Source organism: Miniopterus schreibersii (genome assembly GCF_964146895.1).
Source record: "Miniopterus schreibersii genome assembly, chromosome: 2".
NCBI classification, from domain to species: Eukaryota; Metazoa; Chordata; class Mammalia; order Chiroptera; family Miniopteridae; genus Miniopterus; species Miniopterus schreibersii.
Window position 1 is genome coordinate 95566099 of NC_138102.1, and position 27531 is coordinate 95593629.

At 36.7% G+C, this 27531-nt stretch overlaps 1 protein-coding gene across 5 annotated transcripts in view; it reads left to right on the plus strand.

The window, feature by feature from the left end:
• Positions 1-27531, plus strand: part of ZDHHC20 (zDHHC palmitoyltransferase 20) — a 77103-nt gene that overhangs the window by 34427 nt on the left and 15145 nt on the right. For 3 of the 5 annotated variants that reach the window (XM_081129511.1, XM_081129508.1, XM_081129509.1), the window contains 7 exons: positions 2941-3061; positions 6583-6652; positions 7978-8010; positions 8555-8675; positions 17986-18118; positions 23151-23277; positions 26763-26852. In XM_081129511.1, coding sequence (XP_080985637.1) covers positions 2941-3061; positions 6583-6652; positions 7978-8010; positions 8555-8675; positions 17986-18118; positions 23151-23277; positions 26763-26852 — 695 coding nt within the window. The remainder of the gene's footprint in view (positions 1-2940; positions 3062-6582; positions 6653-7977; positions 8011-8554; positions 8676-17985; positions 18119-23150; positions 23278-26762; positions 26853-27531) is intronic. The other 2 variants (XR_013998254.1, XM_081129510.1) reach the window with 1 other exon arrangement.

The following is a 27531-nucleotide window of genomic DNA, read 5'->3' on the forward strand; positions in this document are numbered from 1 at the left end:
CTAGTGCCAGTCCTGGGGCCACAGCAAGTGGTATGGGATATGCAGAGGCTAGATGCTGCTTGTTTGAGAGACTTGTTAGGAAAGTCTGAAGCATGACCTGAGATAAGCTGTTTGTATGTGGAAAAGCCTCTGGAAATGGCTTGGGTGGGCTCACAATTAGGTAGGGTGGGGCCTCAGGCAATCAGCAGGGAAAGGCCAACACTGTTAGCCTGGTTGATGGAGACTCAGCTTTGGCGCCCGCCTGCTTGTTCTGTGTAGTGAGGGCTCAGCCAAGGAAAAATGGCCTCTGCAAGCACTTCTGTCTGGGAGAAAGCTGCCCCTCTAGCCCTCACCTGAAGCCAGACAATTTAGTCCCTCCCTGTATGTCCCCTTATGGCACCTTCGAGCTGCTGCCTCAGCTTTGGAGCTCAGAGAGAGTTCGTCAGCAAGTTGTGCGTGGACTCTTTAAGAGGAACATCTGGCTGGACACCAGGAGCTCTCTGACTCACAGCCACCATCCCCACTGGTTTTCACAGCCTGAGTTATGGGGACTGCTCTTCCTGGCACTGGAACTCTGTACTGTCTTCACCTTTTTACCAGTTTTGTAGTGGCTTCTTCATCATACCTTAGTTGTAGGATTTCTGTTCAGCTAGATTTCAGATGGTTCTGAGTGATGGTTCTGTATTTTAGTTGTAATTTTGGTGTGGTTGTGGGAGGAGGTGAGTACAGCCTTTACCTGCGCCGCCATCTTGACCGGAAGCCCCTCTGATAGGTTTTATTAAGCTTATGCTTCAGCACAAAGGAGGCGGCACAGAGGAAAGGAAGATCCTACGAATTGGCTCTGCTTGGCTACTTTTATAAGCTGGGGCCAGAGTGGGTTTGTGGGAAAAGACAGGCTTTTTTGAAAAAGGTGGGCTTGTGGAATTTCCCATTTCAGGCTCTGTCTATTTCCTCCTGTCGAATTGCTTAACAACTATCTTTGTCCCTGGGCTGTGAGAGCCAAGATGTCGAACTATTCATTACTGCCATCCTAGGAAGGTAGTCATACCTTGATCAACTGTGTATACGGGTCAGTAGTTTAAACATGTGCAGTTAGAAGGGATATAAAATTAGCTAGCTCTGCGTTTAGTAGAGTGGAGAGGTGGTGAAATTTTTGCCGCCTTGATTTCCTTCTGTCCATCTGGTGTCCTTGGGGCCCAGGCCTAGGTCCCTCTGCTGCCTCAGTCATACCATATGATTTTTATTCTCTTGCTTTTGAATGTTTCAGAGACATGGCCTTTCAGGGAAGAACTTTCTAACAAGTTACATTCTTTTTTTAAAGAACGGGCCATCTTACAAAGTAGGTAAATACTTCTGTATCTGAACATTTCAAGAACGGGGGGTGGATCTTGGAAATGTGGTCTGACGATTCCTCCCTGCCTAAAGTTAGATAAATGACCTTAAGTCTCAAATGTAAGATCATAGGAATCTTTCCTGACATCTTTCTGTCTTGTTTATTTGTCCGTGTTTCTTGTTGTTTTTTATAAGTAATTTGGATTTCTTGTGCCATCCAGATTGTATTGTGAGAGCCAGGCCAGGTAATCTAAATAGACTCTTCCACTTCCTACACTGTGGTGTTTTGGTCAGGTTAGAGTAACAGTCTATAAAAAGCAAGAACATGTATTTTACATCAGCAATATGGAGGGAAACATACTAGAGTAGAGCTCAAAAGATTTATATTTAATATCAGCTCTGCCAATAATTGTATAGTCTCAGACAGTTCCCTGAGCCTCTTAGGATCCGTTTCCTCAACCACAGCTCGCTCTTCTATGCCAAACTATTGCCTTGTTTATAACAGAATAGGTTACGTTGATAAGCTAATACTGTTATTGATAATGAGGCATCAAGAGTATAGGGAGTTTGGGTATTTGAGTTAACAGGCAGACCAAAATATGTAAATATAAAAGGATAAAATTTCAGTCACAGTTCCTTAGGCCATTTTGAGCAAAATCATGTAAGTAAATAAAAATCAATTAACAGTATTGTTAAAATATACAACACAATTAAGAGCAGGTCTCAGGTCATTTTGAGTTTTTAAAAACCTCTGTGAAGTAAAGACTGATAGAAACATAAAGCTCCTGGTTACATGGAATAGAAGTGTAAAACGGTTTCCTTGAGGTGCTGGGATGGCATCAAAGGAAGAGCAACTAAAGTCCTTTGTAGGGAAAAATGCTATTTAAGAGATGAACTACAGGCAGATTACACCATGGGAATAAAAACAGGAAATGAAAACTAGAAACAACTCCATAAAGGAGTCTTTGTTTGAGAAAAAGAGACTATGCTTAGCTTGACAATCCTTAGTGTTCTGGAGAAAATACTCATTGGTTAGCTTTTTAAACACTAAAACAAAGTCGTAATATAATGACTCATTGACCTCATTGAGACATTTGGCCAGAAGATAGTAGGACCCCACAGTTTGTGATGTAGCCTTTTACCCCAAAGGAAGTGAATCTTCGGACATTTTTCCAAAAATTAAAAATCTCTTTGACACTAACATTCAAACACCAGAATTTTTACTAGTATCTGTTTCATTACCTTTTTGATGGAGGAGTTAAATTTTCTCTGTAAAAAAACAAAGATGCAAAAATATTTAGTTTATGTTCTTTGCCATAATTAAGTAGAGCAAATTAAAAAAAAAATTTATCTTTATTGTTGAAAGAATTACAGCTGTCCCCTTTTTTCCCCATTGACCCTTTCTACCCCACACTTACCCGAGCAAATATTTTTTAATCTATCAAAAATATGTAGTTTTGTTAAAATGTACTTGATTTAGCTTCTTAAAGAAATTTGAAGACAAATTTTTCCTTTGTAGAAGAAAAGTTTTGTGTGTTTTTCTCTTCTAGATAAAATTTTTTTTTTTTGCGTGTGATAGTTAATAATTTGGGGGTTAAAAATAATTAATAGTCATTTCTACTTTTATAGTTCTACTTGTCCAGTTCTGAAAGGGAACATTATGAAAAAGAATTCAGCCAAGAACGACAACAAGAAATTTTGAGAAGAACAGCAAGGGACTTACCTATCTACACCACATCAGGCTCAAGGAGTAAGAAAAACAAATTTTAAGCTTTTCTACTCAAATGATTTTTAAAATATGGTCATTCCTGCCAAGTTATATTTGCATGATTTGACTAATAAAATGGATATTGTGATTCCACAAATAACATGGGTAGGAACAAGATTTTCCTGTGTTCTGTATCTTCTGTGGTATTTCAGATACAGATATGTAAATATACTGATAAAGATTTTTTTAAGAGGCTCACTTTAATATGAGTCTCTTTTCTCTGCATATTCTTTTATTTCTAACTTTACCTTTATTGAGAAAAGTTCTAGTTATTATTCTTAGTATACTGTCATTTGGAAATTCTGGTTTGAATTTTAATATTGTTGTCATCACTGAGTAATTAAAAAAAAATCAATCATGTGCTAAATTGGAATGGAGAGAAGTTAAAAGGCACAGGGGGGGAAAACTTGTTCAGGGTTATAAAGGTAATATTCAGAGAGTCAGAATCTGAACTCAGGTTTGTGTGGTCCCAAAGCTGTTGGTATTTCCACTGTCCCACTGCCTCCATTGAGGCTGCAGTAGTAATAGGGGTGAAACTATGAGTAGCCAAACTGGTCATTTAAATACAGGAAATTGTTTAAAATTATGTATTATATAACTCCTGAATTCATTTAAGTACTAGATAATAGTAATAGCTAACAATTATTCTCTTCTAAGTGCTTTGCGTCTATGAACTTATTTAAACTTCACAACAATCCTTTGAGGGTGATACTGTTGTCTCCACTTTACAGGTTAGGAAACTGAGACACAGAGGGCATAAGTATCTTTTTCAAAGTCAGACAGATATATGTAAAAAAAAAAACAGTTTAAATCAAAGTACTCTGGCTTCAGAACCCACCATACTTCTCAACTCCAAGGGGAAATAAAAGGACTTTTCCTTTGTATAGTTATATACAGGTTATGAGTTAAGAAAGGATAAAGTTTGTACAAGATTTTTGGAGGTGATATTTGACCAAGGGTTTAATTGTTTGGTGCATTTAATACTGTTCTTCTAACATAACCTAGTATATTACCGTATGGAATAAAAACATGAATTTCAGATCAAACCCCACCTTTTCTATTACTAGTACAATGAGAATCGCTTTAACTTTCTAAGCCCCAGTTTCCTCATTTTAAAATGAGGATAATAATATCTACATTTCTGGGTTAGTAGATTCACACTTAGTATAGAACTTTGTACATAATGAATTTTCAGTATATGATAGCTAATTTAAAGTAATCCTTTTTAAAATATATACATTTTTATTGATTTTTAGAGAGAGAGGAAGGGAGAGGGAGAGAGAGAAACACTGATGTGAGAGTGAAGCATCAATCGGCTGGCTCCTGCACATCCCCTACTGGGGATCGAGCCCCCCAACCCGGGTATGTGCCCTGACCAGGGATTGAATCAGCAACCTTATGGCAGATGAACATTGCCTAACCAACTTAGCCACAATGGCCAAGACAATCCTTTCTTATATTTAATTATGAGAGGTCTGGTTAACAATAATTCTTAGTATAGTTCTGCAGATTAGATCTTTTTAACCCAAAGTCCAAGATTTCACAGAATTTATGAAGCCCTGAGGTTATACACAAAATTTCAGGTAGCCTATTCATAGCAAGATTATCTGATTTTCAGAGCAGTACATGTGCCCCAAAGAGTTAAGAGCCATGATATAAAATCTTTACTCTCTTTTTAAAAAATTTTTTATTGCCCAGCCGGGTGTGGCTTAATGGTTGAGCATCAACCTAGGATCCAGGCGATCGGGGTTCGTTTCCTGGTCAGGGCACATGCCCGGGTTGTGGGCTCGATCAATGACACTCTCATCATTGATGTTTCTATCTCTGTCTCTCCCTCTCCTTTCCTCTCTCTGAAATCAATAAAGATATATTTTTTAAAAAAAAATTTTATTGATTTTTAGAGAGAGAGGAAGGGAGAAGGAGAGAGAAAGAGAAACATGGATGTGAGAGTGGAACATCGCCCCTACCCGGGATTGAGCCCGAAACCCAGGCATGTGCCCTGACCAAGAATTGAACTAGCAACCTTTTGGTTCACTGGACAGCACCCAACCAACTGAGCCACACCCGCCAGGGCTAAAGTCTTTACTCTTAAAGAAGCTTTACTGCTTTTCATTATTTATAACGACTATCCTCTAATCTTAACAATACCGTTCATCTGTTGAATACTACACCAGGATCAGGCCAAGCACTTTATTGGTGATTGTTTAATCTTCAGAACAACTCTGAGATGGGTGGTTCACTTGTCTCCATTTTAGAGATGAAGATGTGAGGCGCAGTGAGAGGTACCCAGTGTCTCGAGTGGCCAGGTCTGAGACATGTGCCTTATCTTCTTACTGCTGGCAGGTCCTGCTCTGGGGAACCATTTTATACTGTATTTCTACTGCTTTCCCAAATGCTGGGGCTTTTTCTTTTTCTTACTATAGAAGCAATACCCATTCATCTTCAAAGCACGAAGTTACAGAATGTGTGTTACAGAAATTCGACCTTCCATAGACCAGAGATCATTGAACGTAATGGAGCTGCCTTCACAGAGGGCAGTTGGGGGCCAGGCACCAGAGTGGGTCCTTCTCATTGAATTCTTCTTTGTGCTTTTTCTAGCCCTATGGACATATTATTATCTATTCAGGAAACAAAATGTGTCTTTCTAAATCTTCTTGCCTCCAGTCTCAATCTAGCTAGCAGTTATCTCTAGCTTTGTCCCACACTGTTTCCCTGTGTTCACTCTGCTAACAGATTATCCTTGCCCACCTTTTTTTTTTTTTTTTTTTTGCCTTTTCTCTGCCTGGAATGATTATTTTCTACCCTCTAAATCCAGTTTAAAGTTTTAATCACTGTCCACCTCTCTAACTTCTCTTCACTTTAACAAGAAGTGATTTAGAGTCTCCTTAGAACATCTTAAATTTTTATCTTGTAGATGACAAATCACACCCTTTTAGTTATCAGTTCCCCTCTCATCTCAGTGACTTTATCTAAGCGTCTGGCAGCCAAGAGTTCTTCCCTGGTCTCTAACATAGTGTTTCACTAAACATGCATCAGGAGATGTCTGTGGAGTGAATCTATTCCTGGGTGTTCTCCGTCATGACTGTTCGTACACTTCTATTTTTTTATTATTTGTTTGTTTGTTTGTTGTTTTTGTACACTTTTTAATCTCCCTGGTTTTCTCTCCCTCACTTATTTTTCTCATCAGAGTCTGACTTTATATTTTATTAAGAATAATATTTTTATTATAGTGATAACTGCTTTATTGAGAATCTGATATGTTCTAGAAGGTTTCATTTTAATCTGCAAAATAGTTCATTACACTTGGTATTATTTACATTTACAGAAGAGGAAACTGAGGCTCTTAGAATGTAAGTTACTGCCCAAGGTCACCAGCTAGTCCGTGGGAGAACTAGTATCAAACCTGATGAAAGAGTAATTAGTTGTCAATTTCCTGAGTTATTTATACAAGAAATGAAAGCAAATTTTATAGTCAATTTAACTAAACTTGTACATCTTTCAAGCCATCAGATATTGTGAAAGATGTCAGTTGATTAAACCTGACCGTGCACATCACTGCTCAGCATGTGACATGTAAGTGTTACCCTCATTTACTTTCCTTTAACCCCAGCATTGGAAATCGGTGATAGGAGAACAGAAGGGGAAGGAACATTTTATATGCTTCATACTTAGCAAAAACACTTCATCCTCTCCCATTATTTGCTACACATGGTGGCTAACATTAATATTTCCATAAGCTAGAATATACTTTGGAGTAATCTTTAATAACAGTTCCTATACTGCTTGATGGCATTTTCTTTTCTTTTTTTTTTTTTTTGGACCCTCAACCAAGGATATATGTTTTTATAGAGAGGAAGGGAGAGAGAGAGAAACATCGATCTGAGGTAGAAACATCAATTGGTTGCCTCCTGTATGCACCCTGACTGGGGGTCAAACCCACAACCTAGGTATGTGCCCTGACTGGGAATTGAACCCACAAACTTTTGGTGTGTAGGATGACATTTCAACCAACTGAGCCACCCGGCCAGGTCTAATGCAGTTTTCTTTAAATATATTTTCTATGTTTATGCTTAATATAATATTGATGAACAAGTAAGCAATAACTCCCTTAAGAATAACTTTATTTCCTGGATTAAAATGACAATTTTCTTTTTTTTATTATTATAAATGTCCTTATTAAAACCTAACAAACCACACATAAAAAATATTTTTTCCTTCTGTAACATTGTTCCCAGAAAAACTTTTAAAAGATTTTATTCCTTGTGTACTTATGAGAAGGTAATATGTGGAAGGAAAGATCCCTAGTTTGGGAATCCCAGTTAATCCTTGAACTTTAGTTAGACAAGCTATTTAACCTTCTGGGTTTTACTTTACTCATTTATTTTGTTAATTGAGATGATCTTTGGTCTGACTTTATAAATATATAGATAACATATACTGGTGGGGAGGCAAATTTTGGGATTTTTTTTTTCTGATTATAAAAGTACAGTAGTGCTTATCCATGGGATAGAATTTTATAAAATATGTGGGGGGAAAATATCCATGTATAAGCCCATCAGTGTTAATATTTTAACACAGTTGCTTTTAAAGTTTTATTTTTATGACTTGAACATGTTTAAAACAGGGATTGTCTGTATTTCACTTCATTTCCCTTAGCTGATTTGGAGCTGGACTAGCTAATGTACTAAGTGTTCTATGCACCATATCTGTATGTTAAAATGTCACTTAATGTGGTCCAAGGCAAAAAATTATTACCTCTTACCTATGGAGGTATTGATGGAAATATCAGAAATTTTCTCTTATGTTTACTGGATTGGTTTTTATAAGATGTATTTATAAAGGGATAAATTTAAGGAAAAAATTATCAGCAATTAGAATTATGCTTATTTGTTTTTTAGATGTGTTCTTAAGATGGATCATCACTGTCCTTGGTATGTATAAAAATAGAGGAAGTAACATATGGGGTGGAGAGGTGGGAAGGAGAGAGAATTTTCAAGGTCAATTTAATTACTTATACACAAGATTGATCTATATATACATGTTTATATTAAATGCTTTCCTTTAAAAATATATTCTGATGTTAGTAATCTAAATAATTATATGTTAAGAATTAACATTAAAATTCCAAATCTTTATACAACAATTAAATCACACATTCACAATTAAGACATTGCTCCCTACTTCCCAAATGACCCATTTCCAAGTAATAATGATTAAGTTTTTTTGAATATCTTATTTATTATTATGGTTAAAAAAGACATAATTTACTGTCTTAACCATTTCTAAGTTCAGTTTAGTAATGTTAATAACACCGTGCAACCAATCTTCAGAACTTTTTCATCTTGGAAAACTGAAACTGTATATATTAAACAACTCATTTCCCCTCCCTCAGCCCCTGGCAAACATTCTAGTTTTTGTTTCTGTGAGTTTATGATTTGTCTTATTTTTACAGTGTGACCTTCTTTATTCTTCTAGGGTGAATAACTGTGTGGGATTTTCTAATTACAAATTCTTCCTGCTGTTTTTATTGTATTCCCTATTATATTGCCTGTTCGTGGCTACAACAGTTTTACAGTACTTCATAAAATTTTGGACGGTAAGTCTTTTTCTGTCTTAGAACACATATTTAATATTTCTTAAGGTGCTTTATTCATAAAGAATTTATTCTTTATTACAAGTAGATATACTTTATTTTAATTTTACTAGTTAGAATTTATAATGGATCAGGGGGCAAACAGGAATAATATTTTTATATATGCATGTTTATTTGTAAGTAAATGAATATTAAACAGGATATAGTGAGCTGCTTTTTAGTGATCCAAACTGTTTTCAGCCACACTCTAATAACAGATGTAACAATTTTAGGGAAGTAATTGCTTTTATTTGAGTTGATGAGATTTACTGCAGTTTTATAGTAATGAAAGTGATATTCCCAGGCCTAGATAATCACTAATCTCTTTCATGTCTCTGTATACATTAATCCTTTTTATGTCATGAGTTGCAAATGTTTTTTCCACATTTTCAATTTATATCTTATAACCCTGTTTTATTTTTTTTTTATCAAGTCAGAGCTTTATATTTTAAAGCAGTGCTTTTTTTAATGACTTCTGATTTTATGGTTTTTAAAAAATTTAAAAGCAGTACTTTTTATTTATGATTCCTGGCTTTAGTCTGTTTGCTATAAATTTATACAAATATTTACCTGTGTTTTCTTCTGGAGTTTTTATTGTTTGTGTTTTCACATTTAATCCTTTGATTTTGAAGGGGGGCTGGTTATTGTGGTTAAAAAGTACATTTGGCCCTGGCTGGTGTTGCTCAGTGGTTAGAAGAGCATCAGCCTTTGTACCTTAGGGTCTCAGGTTCAATTACCTGTTATGGCCACATACCTGGGCTACAGGTTCAATCCCCGGCCCCAGTTGGGGCGTGTGCGAGTGGCAACCAGTCGATGTGCTCTCTCACATCAGCGTTCTCCCTGTCTCTGTCTCTCTCTTGCTCCCTCTCTCTCTTCCTTCCCTTCCACTCTCTCTGAAAAGCAATGGAAAAAAATATCCTCAGGTGAGGATTAAAAAAAAAAGTACTTTTATATTTTTTGTATTTACTCTTCTTAAAAACCATATGAAGGTGTTTTAAAACATAGGTTTTATTATTACTCAGATATGGTGAAGCAAACAGATGAGATAATTACCTCCCTGTGGTCATCTAGGAAGCAAAAAGGGCAAGCCCAGAGCCTTTATTGTGGTTTCTGCAGGAAAGGAAAGGCCAGGCAGGGTAAGAAGATTTAGGATTAGCTAGTTTGAATAATTCAGTAGTCTCTGGGCAAACAGGCTATTCCTGGTTTTCTGGTACTTAACTCTGGAGTGATTAGGGCAGAGGAATATTGCCTCCTGGAGTGTAAGAGTGAGACAGAGGGGGTGGTTTGGAATTTGGTCTCTGAGTTGGTTAGTTTGTATATGAGAGATGCATTCCTTGCTATCTCTTAAGAATTGGATAAACCTACCACGGGCAGTCTCTTCCCAGGTAGCAAGGCCCCAGATGCCAGAGAATCAAGAATACAGAAAATAGGAAAGTATAGTTAGTGCAGAGGGCTGTTATTATTATTCCAATTTTCAGAGTTGGAAAATGAGGATAGAGAAGTTAGGTAACTACCCAAGGTCACATATTTAATAGCATCAGAATCCAGAATTGTAACTCAGATCTGTTTATTCCAACATCTAGACACTTACCACTGTGACTTGCTATTCCTAGACATATTAGGGAAGAACATAATTAAAGCCTTGAGTCATAAAATATAATTATTTTTTCAGGAAATATCTAATACATTTTAGAAGGATTTTATTTAAGACATCATTAAATTTTTAAAATGTGGGTATTTAAAACCAGGGGATGCTGACATTGCCTTTATGCATGTTAGAAAAGAGCACCCCATTTCTGTGTGGTCTTAGCCTAATGAATTTTGGCCTCTATTGTTTCCCTGCCTTGGTATCTTTGTTCAGTTTACAACCTAGTTAACCACACTCAGTGGCCCTATTTAAAGGAAGAGGATTCGGTGCCAGATGAATGAGTCCAAATTACAGAATTTCACATTTCTTTATCAGAAACTTCACTGTTTACATGTAATGATTTATTAATTAAACAATAAATATTAACTTTTTTAGATTAATCATGTTAAGGAAAGACTAGCAAACTTAAATCTACCCTTTTCTTCATTTATTCAACAAATATTTACTTAGCACCCATAATGTGCTAGGCACTTAGGATATATCAGTGAACAAAACAAAGAGTCATGTCATGTCTTTGGAGTCAAATAATAAACTTAATAAATAAGTAAATTATATTATATATTAGAAAGTAAATGCTGTGGGGCAGGGAGAAAACTAGGGGCCTGCCTAGGAGTAGCTCAGTGGTTAAACATCAACCTAGAATCCAGGAAATTGTAGTTTGATTCCCGGCCAGGGCACATGCCCCAGTTGCAGGCTCAATCCCCAGTCGGGGGCGTGTGGGAGGCAGCCGATCAATGACAAATCTCTCATCACTGATGTTTCTCTCTCTCTCTCCCCCTCTCTCTCTCTGAAATCAATAAAGATATATTTAAAAATAAAGAAATAAATAAAACTACGGTAAGGGATTTGGCGAGTGTGTGAGAATGAGTAGAATAGCTGCAGTTTGCCGCTTAAAGAGAGTGATCAGGTAGACCTCAGTAAGAAGTTTTGAAGAAAGACTTGAAGTTAGTGGATATCTGAAGAACATTTATGCACCCAACACAGGAACACCTAAATATATAAAGCAAATATTAACAGACTTAAAAGGAGATATAGATAGCAATATAGTCATAGTAGGGGACTTTAATACCCCACTTTCATCCGTGGATAGATCATCCAAACAAAAATCAATATAGAAACATCGGCCTCAAATGATACACTAGTCCATGTGTATTTAACAGACATGGTACTAAACAACCAGTGGGTCAAAGAACATATCAAAAAATATCTTGGGCCCAGCCGGGCATGGCTCAGCAGTTGAGCATCGACCTAGGATCCAGGCGATCGGGGTTCGATTCCCGGTCAGGGCACATGCCCCAGTTGCGGGCTCGATCAATGACTCTCTCATCATTGATATCTCTCTCTCTCTCTCTCTCTCCCCCCCCCCCCCTTTCCTCTCTCTGAGATCAATAAAGATATATTAAAAAAAAAAAATGTCTTGGGACAGATGAAAATGGAAGTACAACACACCAAAACTTATGGAATGCAGAAAAGCAGTTAATAGTGATATATGCCTACATTAAGAAATAAGAAAGGCCCAGCCGGGCGTGGCTCAGTGGTTGAGTGTCGACCTGGGATCCAGGCGATCGGGGTTCGATTCCCAGTCAGGGCACATGCCCGGGTTGAGGGCTCGATCAATGACTCTCTCATCATTGATGTTTCTATCTCTCTCTCCCTCTCCTTTCCTCTCTCTGAAAAGATAGATTTTTAAAAAAAAAAAAAAAAAAAAGAACTTAAACAGCCCAACTTCAGACCTCAAAGAACTAGAAAAAGTAAAAGAAATGAAACCCAAAGTCAGCAGGTGGAAGGAAGTAACAAAAATCAGAGAGGAATAAATAAAATACACTTAAAAAGAAAATAGAAAAGATCAGTGAAACTGAGAGCTGTTTTTTTGTAAAGAGAAACAAAATAGAACAAACCTTTACCTAGACTCACCAAGAATGAAAGAGAGAGGACTCAAAATAAAAAATGAAAGAGAAGACATTACAACTGGTAGCACAGAAATACAGAGGACTATAAGAAACTATTATTGAACAATTATATGCCAAAAATTAGACAATGTAGAGGAAATAGATAAATTCTTAAAAACATAACAACCTTCCACTAATGACTAGTAAGGAGATTGAATCTGTCATCAAAAGATTCCCAACAAAAGCCCAGGACTAGATGGCTTCACTGATAAATTTTACCAAACATTTAAAGAAGAACTAGTGCCAGTCCTTCTCAAACTCTTCCAATAAATGGAAGAAGAGGAAACAGTTCCAAACTCACTTTATGAGGCCAGCAATACCCTGACACAGAAATCAGACAAGGTCACTCAAGAAAAGAAAATTACATACAAAAATCGTTGGTGAATGTAGATACAAAAATCCTCAACGGAATATTAGCAAACTGAATTCAGCAATGTACCGTGATCAAGTGGGATTTATTCCAGGGATGCAGGGATGCTTCCACCATCTACAAATTGATCAGTGTGATACACCACGTTAAGAAAATGAAGGATAGCCCGGCCGGGTGTGGCTCAGCAGTTGAGCGTTGATCTAGGATCCAAGCGATCAGGGTTCGATTCCTGGTCAGGGCACATGCCTGGGTTGCGGGCTCGATCCCCAGTCGGGGCGTGCAGGAGGTAGCCCATCAATGACTGTCTCATCATTGGTGTTTCTCTCTCTCTCTCTCCCTCTCCTTTCCTCTCTCTGAAATCAATAAAGACATTAAAAAAAAAAAAAAAGGATAAAAATCATATATATGTTCATCTCAGTAGATGCAGAAAAAGCATTTGATAAAACTCAACATCTGTATACAAAACTCTCAACAAAGTGGGTGTAGAGGGAACATAGCACACCTTAATAAAGGCCATGTATGTCAAGTGCACAGCTAACATCATACTCAACTGTGAAGAGCAGAGCTTTTCCTCTAAGATCATGAACAAGACAAGGATGCTCCTTCTTTTATTCAACATAATATTGGAATTCCTAGCCAGAGTTATTAGGCAAGATAAAGAAAGACATTGATATTGGGAAGGAAGAAGTAAAACTGTCTCTATTTGCAGATGACATATTATATATAGAAAACCCTAAAGACTACCAAAAAAATTAGAATTAATAAATTTAGTAAAGTTTTAGGATACAAAAATCAATACAGAAAAATCAGTTGCATTTCTCTACACTAATAAATTATCAGAACTTAAGAAAATCCCATTTACAATTGCATCACAAAGAATAAAATACATAGGAATAAATTTAACCAAGGAGGTAAAAGACCTGTTATACTGAAAACTATGACATTGATGACAGCATTTGAAGAAGACACAAATAAATGGAAAGATAGTCTGTACTATGGATAGGAAGAATTAATAGTTAAAATGTTCAAACTATCAGAAATAATCTACAGATTCAATTCAGTCCCTATCAAAATTCCAATGGCATTTTCCACAGAAATAAACAATCCTAAAATTGCCAGGGGGAGGGAGGAATGGGGGACGTAGAAGAGGGTAGAAGGGGGGTAATGGTGATGGAAGGAGACTTGACTTGGGGTGGTGAACACACAATACAGTATATAGATGATGTAGAATTGTGCACCTGAAACTTAAATAATTTTATTAACCAATGTCACCCCAATGAATTCAATTAAAAGAGAAAAAAAGAACTACCATATGACCTACCAGTTCCCCTTCTGGAAATATAGTCAAAGGGAACAAATATCTCAGAGACATATCTGTACCTCCATGTTCACAGCAGCATTATTTACAATAGCCAGGTCATGGAAACAACCTAAGTGTCCAACAATAGATGAATGGATAAAGAAGATGTGATATCTATGTACAGTGGGATATTATTCAGCCATAAAAGAAGAAGGAAATCCTGCCATTTGCGACAACATGGATGGAACTTGAAGGGATTTTTTAAAGTGAAATAAGTCAAAGACAAAGACAAATACTGTATGATCTCACTTATATGTAAACATAACAAAACCACTTTATAGATACAGAGATTGGTGGTTGTCAGAAATAGGGGGGTAGGGAATGGATGAAGATAGTCAAAATAAATAAATCCTGGAGATGTAATATACACCATGGTGACTACAATTAATAAGGATATTTGACAGTTGCTAAGAGTAGATCTTAAAAGTTCTTGTCACAAGAAAAAACTATAACCATGTGAGGTGCTGGATGTTAACTTAAGTGGCAATCATTTTACAATATATACAAATATCAAATTTTTATGTTGTGCACCTGATACTAATGTTATATGTCAGTAATATCTCAACTAAGGAAAGGAAAAGAGTGATCAGGATAGACCTAAGTAAGAAGCTAATATTTGGGTCCTGGCCGGTATGGCTCAGTTGGTTGAGCATAGTTCTATGCACCAAAAGGTCGCCAGTTTGATTCCTGGTCAGGGCACATGCCCAGGTTCCGGGCTCCATCCCTAGTAGGGGGCGTGTGGGAGGCAGCCGATCAATGTTTCTCTCTTACATCAATGTTTCCCTCTCTCTTTAACATTTATACATATATAAATTTATATATATATATAAATATATATATATTTATTTTAAAAGAAGGTAAAGTTGAGCAAAGACTTGAAGGGAGTTTGGGGGATATCTGAGAGAATATTTCATTCAGAGGAAAAGATCCAAAATTAGGACCATCCCTGTCATGTTTGAGCAGCAAAAAGGAGGCTAGTGTAGCTGGAGGGGATGAGCAAGAGTGAGACTAAGGGAAGTCCTGGATATGGACCCAAAAAATAGCCTTGGAAAGTGTTGTAGGGACCATGGCTTCTACTCAGGAAAATGGGAAAAGAGCAGTGATGTGATTTGACTTTTAAAGGATCACTGATTGCTGTGCTGACACTATACCAGAAGGCAAGGAACAACCTCTTAAAAGGCTATTGTGCCCTAGGCTCAGTGGTTAGAGCGTCACCCCAAGTACTGAAGGGTCCTGGGTTCGATTCCAGCCAAGGGCACGTACCTGGGTTGCAGGCTCAATCCCTGGCCCCATTGGGGGGGGGGGAGGCAACCAGTTGATGTGTCTCACATCAGTGTTTCTCTCTCTCTCTCTCTCTCTCTCTTTCTCTCTCTCTTCCCCTTCCATTCTCTCTGAAAAGCAATGGAAAAAATATTCTCCAGTGAGGATTAGAAAAAAATAAAAGGCTATTGCAATAGCAATGAAGGTGATAAATTGTCAGATCTGGATTTAGAAACTGCTAATCAGAAGTTTTTTTAAAAAGGTGTTTGCTAAAAAAAATTTAATTCTATCCTAGATACAACTCTTAAAAACTGAGTGGGAAAGTGTGTATTTAAAGTGTACCTGAAATATGCTTGAAGAGCTAAATGTTCTTGTCTATTTTGTGTTCTTTGAGAAGATGTTGATGACTTTTAGAGAGCAACATCTTAGTGTTCCTTCAAAACAAAAATTTATAAGATTAGTATTCAGGAACATTTTGTATAAAAATTGGTTTCTTAATGCATTGTCTCTATTCATACAAGCTTTGCCACAGGAAGTCTACAGAGAGTTGTTCAAAGGTAAAATACATTACTACCATGACATTCTTGTCAACTCTTTTATGACGTTTGTAATGAATACATATACATATATATGTAATACTCATTTGCTTCACAAGATGGGGAGAATAGGATAAGAGAATCACTTGATGTATTTTTAGAATTTTTTATTTATTGATTTTAGAGAGGAAGGGGGAGAGAGAGAGAGAGAGAGAGACATCAATTTGTTGTTCCATTTATTTATGCATTCATTGGTTGCTTGTATGTGCCCTGACTGGGGATGAAACCCGCAACCTTGGATTATTGGGAAGATGCTCGAACCAACTGAGCTAACTGACCAGGGCCACTTGATGTAGGTAAGAGATATTGTTGTTGCTCTGGCCAGTGTGGCTCAGTTGGTTGGAGTGTCTTCCTGTACACTAAGAGGTGGCGGGTTCGATTCCCAGTCGGGTACATACTCAGGTTGCAGGTTCTATCCCCGGTTGGGGCATGTGCAGGAGGCAACTGGTCAGTGTTTTTCTCTCTCGCTCTTCCTTTCTCTATCTAAAAAAAATCAATAAAAATAAAATAAAAGGTATTGTGGTTACTGTGGGAGAGAAGAGAAGAAGATAAATAACAGAATTATGTAATGCTAAAAACCTTTCTTTTAGCCTGTAAGCAGTGTTTAAATCAAGCAGGACCGCCAGCTGGTGTGGCTGAGCGGTTGAGCATTGACCTAGGATCCAGGAGATCGAGGTTCAATTACCAGTCAGGGTGCATGCCCAGGCTGCTGGCCCGATCTCCCATCGTGGGTGTGCAGGAGACAGCCAATCAATGACTCTCATCATTGATGTTTCTATCTCTCCCTCTCCCCTCCTCTCTCTGAAATCAATAAAAACATATTTAAAAGTAAAAAATATAAATCAAGCAAGACCACCTTGTGTTCTAGTAGCTTCTGTGATTTTCCTATGCGGATTCATTTTAAGAGCTAACACGAATTAAAAGCTTCCTCCTATCAATAGATATTAATTTCTTCTAGGTTAAGACTTTGCTTCTGTTAAAATGAACAAAGCCATAAGAATGGGTAACTGAGAAACTGTTTTCATTCACTCATACCTTGTGTTAAATTCATTTACCAAAATTGCTAATTACCAAAAAAGGCTCTGTAGGAATGGAGCAAGGATTAAAAAGGTAGGAGTCAAAGCAGCTGAGAGGATGGGCATATTTGTAGTAGTGTTCCAAGAATAGAGATTGGAAAAGTACAAAAATCTATCACAATTAATTTCTGGTTAATAATTAAAATAAGCAGGTATTTTTAGCATTGATGGGGAAACCCTCCTATATCCTGGATGTTCTGGGGGAAGGTTTGCACATATTCAGAAAGTACAAAAGAAAAATATTGGATAGATAGACGCATAGTTGAGACTGACGAAATGTCAGAGGGATGGAGGGGGGTGGATGGGTGGAGGGGGAGAGAGTAACCAAAGAATTTATATGCATATATGCACAACCCAAGGACATAGACAATGGGGGGGAGAGTGACTGGGGAGGGGGAAGGAACGGGGGGAACAGGTCATTGGGGAGAAAAAGGGACATCTGTAATACTTTAAACAAAAATAAAAATTAAAAAAAGCCCGGCTGGGCTTGGCTCGGCTCAGCGGTTGAGCGTAGACCTAGGATCCAGGCGATCAGGGTTCGATGCCCAGTCAGGGCACATGCCTGGTTGCGGGCTCAATCAATGACTCTCATCATTGATGTTTCTGTCTCTCTCCCTCCCACTCCTTTCCTCTCTCTGTAATCAATAAAGATATATTAAAAAATAATAATAATAAAATTTTTTTTAAAGTAATAAAGAACAACAAAGGAGAAAAAAAAGAAAATGTTGGATAGAGAGTCCATCTTTTTATTTATTACTGAAAGTATTGCTAAAATTTTTTAATGTTTAAAAGCAATTTTTTAAATCGCTCTGATTTATATAAGTAAGCTCCTTTGATAATACCAATTTTCTACTTTTAAAAATGTTTTTTGGGGACATATTATCTAATTTATTTTATTACTCTTCATATCTGACAAATTTTTAGTAGATTCAACCATCTTTAGGAAAACCAAGTAATAAGTACATTCTGGAGATTGACTATCTTCAAAATTAACACTTCTTTTTTCTTTCCTCAGAATGAACTTACAGATACTCGTGCCAAATTCCATGTACTTTTTCTTTTCTTTGTGTCTACAATGTTCTTCATCAGCGTCCTGTCACTTTTTGGCTATCACTGCTGGCTAGTTGGAAAAAATAGAACAACAATAGGTAAGTAAGTCAAAATAAATCATAATTATTTAGGAAAATGACCACAAATGAATATGAAATCTAGATGAGGCCAATAGATGATAAAGAAGCATAAAATAATTGTATGTGAAAATTTACCGTGACTGGACAGGAACAATGGGTATATGTAAATGTAAAGGTTCATTATTTTAAAGAAGGTTGAAGAAGCAAGATTGACTTTTGTATTTTTTTTCAGTAGTGCATTGTATATAAAAGTAGAGAACAAACCATGTTATAAATGTTAATAAAGGCTCTTTCCTGCATTTACAGTGTCTTCAAAAATTAATTTATGAAAGATGAATAGTAGATTTACATGTTAATAAGGCGGTTCATTCTCAGATTGCTAAAAAAGTTTTTTAAATCCTTAATTACAGCTTATTGTTTAGCTAAAATATAAGTTCTTTACTTTTTCCCACAATGTTTCATGATTGAGGCTAAGGAATAGTGTTTTTGACGTGGTGAATCATTTCTATCTTTGTGTCAGTTGACAATGGAACTTATATCACTAATATCAGCATTGCTCATTTTTTAAAGTGAAATATAGGGGAAGAATTCAGTAAGGTAGTCAAATAATTGGACAAACATTTGAAAAACAAGGTGATGTGGCATTGTGCAAACTGAGCTATTGGCATGTAAGCAGCACCACTGTGCTATAATTGATATATTTAATTATCAGCTAATGTTCTAAGATACAAAATAGGGATTTGTTGCAGTGTTTCATAAGAAAGCTACCAAGCCTCCCTTGTCATGTAAAGCCATGTGTCTGCCAGGTAAATTACAAGGGGACAGATTTTAATAGAGAAGGATGAAGACATTCTAGGGAGACATTCAGATACTTTCATTTTTGGGTCATTTTCAATTTGTGTCCAACTGAGTCCTGTAAGGAATGACGGGCTTCCAGAGTAAAGGATTTCTGTGTCATTCCTATCTCAGCTCACTCTTCACTGTTGAGCTCTCCAGTTCTGTTGTGCCTTCATCCCTTTTCTGTATAAATAAACTTCCTTGTATCCATTCATTAATTTGTTATTCCTCTTCATAGAATTTCTTGCCATTTTCTTACCTTTAATCAGAGATGACAAAGTGCAGCCTACCTGCAAAGTCTACCCCTTAAGATCTTACACAACAGCTAAAAACTTAGAGATTTTACATAGAAAAATAGATTTCTTTTCAAAACTGGTAAGTCTATTTTGTGGGCCCTTTTTTCCACCCAGCATCATTTAGTCAGAGCTAAGTAGTAGTTCACTGCTTTAAATGGGGTAAGAACACCATTTGCCACAGTCCCCACCCAGCTCAGGTCATTAATTTCCCACCCAACCTGTGTGGGTATTTGAAAGGCCAGTGCTTCCTGGGAAACTTATTGTTCCCTTTAAACAATCTTTTCCAAACTTTTTTTGGCCAGTGACTACAGTAAGAAATGCATCATTTTCTATAACCTAGTGTGTGCACACATATTTATAAATTTATGTAAATAAAATAAAAGTTTTACAAAATATTATTTAGCTCTACTATGTGCAGTGTACGCTAATATTTTCTGTTTTAGTTCCTTAAATAATTCCATGGTTATAACCACTGAATGAATTTTACACACTATTAAGGTATTTTAATCTGCACTTTGTAAAAACATTACCCTAGCGCAGCACTCCCTTACAGCCTCACCCTCCACATCCCTGGGCGTTGGCTGGTTCTCCATTGCTTCTTCCAGATTGTTGTCTTTCTGTCCTTTGAAGGTATCTTATTCTGTCCTTTGGGGTATTACCTCTACCCTTCTTCATAACTGTCACCTACATACCTTGAGATAATTTCCCCACATTAAGAGTTTCTGTAGTCTACTATCATCCCAAACAGGCAGGCTAGTCCCTTTGATTCTGGTGCCAATCATTTCCATACTAAACACTGAACCTTTTCATTGCTTGGAACTGAAGAGCCCCTGAAATATTCAACTTAAATTTCCATTTTCTAACCACAATCTTTGTCCTTTAAGCTCTCCCTTTTCTGTACTCTAATTCCTTTTTTAGATTACTGAGTCCTCTGTTTTCCAGCACTTCTCTTCCAAGTGTTTCTCTCCCTTCTGGTTTCATTTCCCACTCTTTTCCATTCTAGAGCCTGCAGTAAGTGACTTTAACAATTCTTGACTGCACCTTCACTTTATACCTGCCTCTAGGCTTTCTCCCATAATGCATTTGCTAATCCATGACTTGGGTTACTCTAGCTGTCCATTTTATGTACATGTGAATCCGGTTGTAGGAAGCCAGTGAAGGCAGTCTCACTCTCATAGAAATTGTTAAACTACAGACTTAAAGTTTCAGCCCTCACTTGGGCCCTCACCTCTATTTGGGAGTAATGTAGTGTTTCTGATCAGGTTGTCACCTGATATTACCTACAATAGTTATTACAGATTTTCACCATTCTCCCTAATTTTCTTACCCAATTTGTGAGCCCTTCATAGAAGAATTAGAAGTTGTCACAAGTAAATTGTTATCTCCCTACCTTTATAACCTCACACAAACATTTTTACTTTCAAATCCATCACTGTTACCCTTCCTCTAACTTCCGAGGATAAGATAGGTCTTTTTTAGTAATCTAAGGCTAATCTTTTGCACTCTTCTAGAAGCACTCCCATTTCTTCTAGAATTTTCTTCAATCAATTTTTACATTACTTTTCTATATTACCAATGTTTCCCAATCAAGCTCTCCCTAGCTTCTTATCTTTAGCTTATAAAACATGCTGAAATGCAGTCTATTTTTAAATTAAAAAAAATACATTTATTTGGTGAAACTTAAATCTTTCTCTAACCCTCCCTCTATATCACTTTACACCCAAGCTTAAAAGAATGGTCTGTATCCCTGGCCGGTGTGGCTCAGTTCATCGATTATCATCCCATGCACCATGAAGTCGCAGGTCACAGCACATAGGCAGGTTAGGCAGCTGATCGATGTTTCTCTCTCCCTCCCCCTTCCTCTCTCTCTAAAATCAATAAAAACATATTTTTTAAAAAAATGTTCTTTAATCACCATCTGCTTCCTCACCTGTTATTCCTTGTTTAAGATCATTCTCAAGTATCACCTCCTCCATATTTCACCTTCCTCTACCACACCCTCAGTACACACATATCTCTATCACATTGGAATTTTGTTAGACTTTGGGTTCTTTGGTAAGAATTTCATCTAATTTATCTTTGGGCCCCAAACACCTGGTAGTGTGCCATCAAGCACATAGTAGGAAGTGTGTAAATAATGAATGAGTAAAGTTGCAAGAGTAAGAATCTTTAAAAAGAGGATCATTTTGAGATCTTGCTTCCCAGCATGCCACCAGTTTGGTTTAAATAAACTCTTATTAAATAAATAAATAAATAAATATAAAAGAAAAGTAAGATATATTAAACACAGTTTAGTAGGTTTTCAGTAATATTAGATCATTATTTTCACATTTTTATAAGGGTGGTGAAATATTCCGAGGTATTTTTTTCTGAAATACATTTCAGAAATTTATCTTTTTTAAAAAAATTTATCTTTATTGTTGAAAGTATTACATATGTCCTCTTTTCCCCCCCATTGATGCCCTCCATCCCACATCTGCCCCCCCACAGGCCTTCCCCACACTATTGTCCGTGTCCATGGGTTACGCATACATGCATGCAAGTTCTTTGATTAATCTCTCCCCACCCATCCACCCACCCCTACCTTCCCTCTGAGATCCGTCAGTCTGTTCCATGCTTCTGTCTCTGGATCTATTTTGTTCAGTATATTCTCCATATGAGTGAGATCATATGGTACTTATCTCTCTCTGACTGGCTTATTTCACTTAGCATAATACTCTCCAGGTCCCTTCATGCTCTCCCAAAGGGTAAGAGATCCTTCTTTTTCACAGCTGCATAGTATTCCATGGTGTAAATATACCACAGCTTTTTTATCCACTCATCTACTGATGAGCACTTGGGCCGTTTCCAGATCTTAGCTATTGTAAATGGCACTGCAATGAACATGGGGTGCATAAGTTCTTTCTGATTGGTGTTTTGGGTTTCTTAGGATATATTCCTAGCAGTAGGATCACTGGGTCAAATGGCAGGTCCATATTTAATTTTTTGAGGAACCTCCATACTGTTTTCCACAGTGGCTGCACCAGTCTGCATTCCCACCAGCAGTGTACTAGGGTTCCATTTTCTCCACATCCTTGCCAGCATTTGTTGTTTGTTAATTAACTGTTACAAATATATTATTTATTTTAAATTATATTTATAGCTTTTTTATTAAGATTTTCTTTAATAATTTTTTTCTTTCTTAAATTTTATTGATTTATAGAGAGAAAGGGAGAGAAAGAGAGAGAGAAACATTGATGAGAGAGAGAAACATCAATTGGTTGCCTCCCACACACGCCCCAACCAGGAATTGAACCTGCCACCTTTTAGTGTACGGGTCGATACTCCAACCAAGCCACACCAGCCAAGGCTATATTTAAAGTTTTTGATATCAAAGATATAAAACAAACCCAGCCAGTGTTGCTGTGTGGTTGAGCTTTGACCCATGAAGCAAGAGGTCATGGTTCGATCCCTAGTCAGGGCACATGCCAGGGTTGCGGACTTGATCCCTCGTAGGGGGCGTGCAGGAGGCAGCTGATCAGTGATTCAATGATTCTCTCTCATCATTGATGTTTCTATCTCTCTCTCCCTCCCCTTACCTCTCTCTGAAATCAGTTGTTTTTTGTTTTTTGTTTTTTTAAATATATCTTTATTGATTTCAGAGAAAGGAAAAGAGACAGAGAGAGAGATAGAAACATCAATGATGAGAGAGTCATTGATCAAGCCTGCAACCGGGCATGTGCCCTGACCAGGAATCGAACCCCGATCTCCTGGATCCCAGGTCGACGCTCAACTGCTGAGCCACGCCCGGCCGGGCTGAAATCAGTTGTTTTTAAAAAAAACCTTAAAAAATATATATAAAACAAGAAAATTGGTACTTTCATTCCTTCTGTAATATTAAATAGATTAACTAATTTTTTTATGTATACCTATAACAGAATCATTTCGTGCACCCACATTTTCATATGGACCTGATGGAAATGGTTTTTCTCTTGGATACAGTAAAAACTGGAGACAAGTCTTTGGTGATGAAAAGAAATACTGGCTACTTCCCATATTTTCAAGGTAATTTATAAAATGCAGATCTCAGAAATTATGAAAATTATAGTTAGATGTCTTAAGAGACTATAATATATAATGACATTCTTAGCTTTAAGAATGAAAACCCATAATAACTTGATTACATAAAATGTTTTTCTTTTTTTATTAGAGAAGGTAAAGGAGAGTTTGGACATAGATTTGAATGAAAAGTTGAAAAAGATGATTCATAAAAAATAAGGGTCACTCTTTTTTCTTCAAAATGAAAATAAGTTGAAGTAGAGAATCGTAAGAATTTATACTCATTAGCCATATCTCCAAAAATACCATCACAGATTATATATTCTATTTTATCATGAATCAAAGAAGACTCGACACATAATGTATTTTTACTCAAATGTAAATGAGAATATATGCTTTGAAATTCACAGCCATCGTAGGCTATCCATATGTAAAAGTCATTATAGACGAGGACAAAATATTTGATATTCAAGTGACATATTTGTGAGTGTTGTGGGGATTTTTTTCCCTTAACTGTATTGCCTATTTTTGTGTGAAAATGACTTATTTTGCCTTCATTTTTGGAAGACATTTTTTCTTGGTGTAGAATTTTACATGTTGCTTCACTGTCTTCTGGCTTGCAGTTTTTCTAAGAAGTTTGCAGTCACTGTTCTCGTTTTTACTGTATATGCAATGTGTCTTTTTTCTCCAGCTGCTTTTAAGATTTTCTATTTGTAACTAGTTTCATGAAATTTGATTTTGATGCTCCCTGATATAGTTTTCTTTGTGTTCTAGTGCTTAGGATTGATTGAGCTTCCTGGATCTGTGAGTTTATAACTTTCATCAGATTTGGAAAATATTTCAGCTGTTTTTTTCTTCAACTATTTCTTCTTTCATCCCCCTCTCCTCATTATTGGAGGGACTCCAATTACATGTATCCACTCAAAGAAGTTCTAACCACAGCTTATTGATGCACTGTCCATTTTTTTGTTCAGTGTTTTTTTGTGTCATTGGATAGATCCTATTGCTATGTCTTCAAGAGCCATTCTCTTCTGTGTACTTTATCTTTTGTCTTTTGTATTGCAAGGTTTTTCCACTCTGGTTGGAACACAGACTTTTTTTTATAAGGTTATTTTCTGTATACAGAGATTTCAATATTAAGGTATATTTTTTTCTTTCTTTAAAAATGTGGTTCCATGGCCCTGGCCTGGTAGTAGCTCAGTTGGTTATAGCATTGTCCCAATAAACCAAGGTTGCAGGTTTGACCCCAGTCAGGGCACATACAAGAATCAACCAATGAATGCATAAATAAGTGGAACAACAGGTTGATGTTTCTCTCTCTCCCTATCTCTCAAAAAAAAAAAAAAAGTTAAAAATGTAGTTTCATTATCTTCTGGCTTGTGACAAAAAAATGAGCCCCACTCCTCTTTATTGCACTGTTTGTAAATTTTCCTCTGGCTACTTTGAAGATTTTCTCTTTCTCACTGGTTTTAGGTAGTTTGATGATAATGTTCCTTGGGATGGTTTTCCTTGTGTTTATCCTCTCTAGAATTCATTAGGCTTCTTACATCTGACTTTACAGTATTCATCAGATTTAAATAATTTTCATCATATGTCTTCAGTTTTTTTTGCTGCTTAGCCCTCCTCTTCCATGCTCTCCCCCCACTACCTTTTCAGATACTGGTAGTGATAAATATACATAGGTTAAATTGTTTGATTTTGACTCACAGGTCATTGCTATTCTGTCCCTCCCTCTGTTTCCCTCTCCCATCTTTTTTCTTTGCTTTAGTTTGGATAGTTCCTATTGCTGTGTTTATAAGCTCATGATCTTTTCTTCTGTAATGTCTACTCAACTGTTAAGCTAATCTAGTTAATTTTTCATTTCAGATATTATATTTTTCAGCTCTAGAATTTCAATTTGGGTCTTTTTATATCTTACATTTCTCTTTTCATTGTATCTACTTTTTCAAGTTAATTCAGAGACATTTATAATCACTATTTTTTTAAAATATATCTTTATTGATTTCAGAGAGAGGAAGGGAGAGAGAGAGATAGAAACATCAATGATAAGATAGTCATTGATCGGCTGCCTCCTGCACGCCCCCCTACTGGGAATTGAGCCTGAAACCTGAGCACATGCCCTGACGTGGAATTGAACCTCTATCTCATGGATCATAGGTCTATGCTCAACCAGTGAGCCACGCCTGCTGGGCATATAATCACTATTTTAGAGTCCTTGTTTCTAATTCTTTCCTGTTGACTTTTTTTGTCAATCGTGTGTCACATTTTCCTGCTACTTGGATGTTTTTTACATTGCTTTTGAGAGAGTAGACGGGGGGGGGGGGGGGGGGGAACATCGATGTGAGAGAGGCACATCAATTTGTTGCCTCCCACACCTTCTCTGACCAGGGCCGGGGATTGAGCCTACAACTGAGGTACATGCCCTTGACCAAAACTGAACCCAAGACCCTTCAGTACATGGGCCGACGCTCTAACCACTGAGCAAAACCTGCTAGGGCACGCACTAGTAATTTTTTATTGGATGGTGCACATTTTGAATTCTGAGTGTTTAAATTTTGTACCCCTTTAAAGAATGTTGAATTTGTTGTTCCAGCTTCTCGTGCTTCAGCTTCTGTATATCTCCCTCTTCCTCAGTTCTCTCTGATAGATTCAAGCTGCCTTAACTTCTAGAAATTCCTATATCTGTCACCTCCGTTCAGTGAGACCACCTTGCTCTTTGTCCCCTCCTGTCCTGGCAAAGGCTAGAACTCACTTGGTCAGTTCTCTTCTTTCACAAACCACAGTTCTGTGCTGTTTTGAAAACAGTATTGTGTATACTGTTCAGTTTTCTGGTTGATACTAAAGATCAGATTTCTCAGTTAATCCATCTTGGCTGGAAGTGAAAGTTCCTGTTGTACACAACTTTGATGTTTTTAGACTATGAAAGTAAGCATATCTATACTTTTTAGATTATAAACGTTTTGAGGGCAGAGATTTCCTTTTCTCTTGTTAACTGCCAGGTCCTTAGGACTTAATATAGTACCTGGAATATAATAAGCATTCAATAAATATTTGTTTAATGTTGTCAAATGAATATGTGTGGAACTTACATTTTCAATTTCAGTGTGAGCCTGTATGATGTCTTAAATGATTGTGAGGATCAGATCAGTTACCCAGATATTTGAATACTTGTTTTTGAGGTATCCTAATCTTCACAGGCATCATAATCTTAATAGTCATAGAAGATAATTTTTTTAATTAAAGTATAGTTGGCATAAAGTATTATAGAAGAAGTTACTCTTTTTAGATCTGTGTAAATTATAAAAGAAAAAGGTGTTTTTTCCCCCATGAAGGCTAATCACCCTTTTAATTAGAAATCTTAGGAACTTTTCTTTGAAATGACAAGTTATGGTAATTTCCTTATACCATGTTTGAAAAATGGGAGTTAAATTTGACAATGTTGATTTAACTTAATATGATTTAAATTATTACTGATATGTTTTATTATGCAGTTTGGGTGATGGTTGCAGTTTTCCAACTCGCCTTGTGGGAATGGATCCAGAACAAGCTTCTGTTACAAACCAAAATGAATATGCCAGAAGGTGTGCTTCTTGTCATTAAGTTTTTCAGTATTCATTATAAAAAAAACTATAAATATATGTGTGATACATACATATCTTATAGATAAATGCAGTAGTAATTTAGTAAGCCAACATGCATAGCAAAAAAGAAATTCTATTTCTAATTTAAATTATTTAAATATTTTTAAAAATCATTATTTTTTTAATCCTCACCTGAGGATATGTTTTCATTGGTTTGGGGGGAGAAAGAGAGGAGTGGCCTCCTGTACTCACCCCAGGAGGGGTGAACCCACAACCTGAATATGGGCCCTAACCAGGAATTGAACCCTCAACCTTTCAGTGTACGGATGACACTCCAACCAACTGAGGCACACCAGCCAGGGCTAAATTTTTTTTAACTGAGGGTTAATAATATATATCTACTTATATATTATATTGTTATATAATATATATGCTTAGATAATAAGCATATGTTCTTAATATGCTTAGGATAACCATACATTTTATCATCCAAGCCAGAATATTTTTCAAAGTAAGAAAGATGCTTGTTCTTACTAGCTGAATCAGAACAATCACATAAAACTGGAAATGCCTGGGCAAACTAGGAAGCAAGGCTGCCCTAAATACACTGCATTTTCCTAGAAACTAAGACATTCTTTTGAGATTTGATTAAATTGGTTTATGTAAGTTTGTGTGTGTT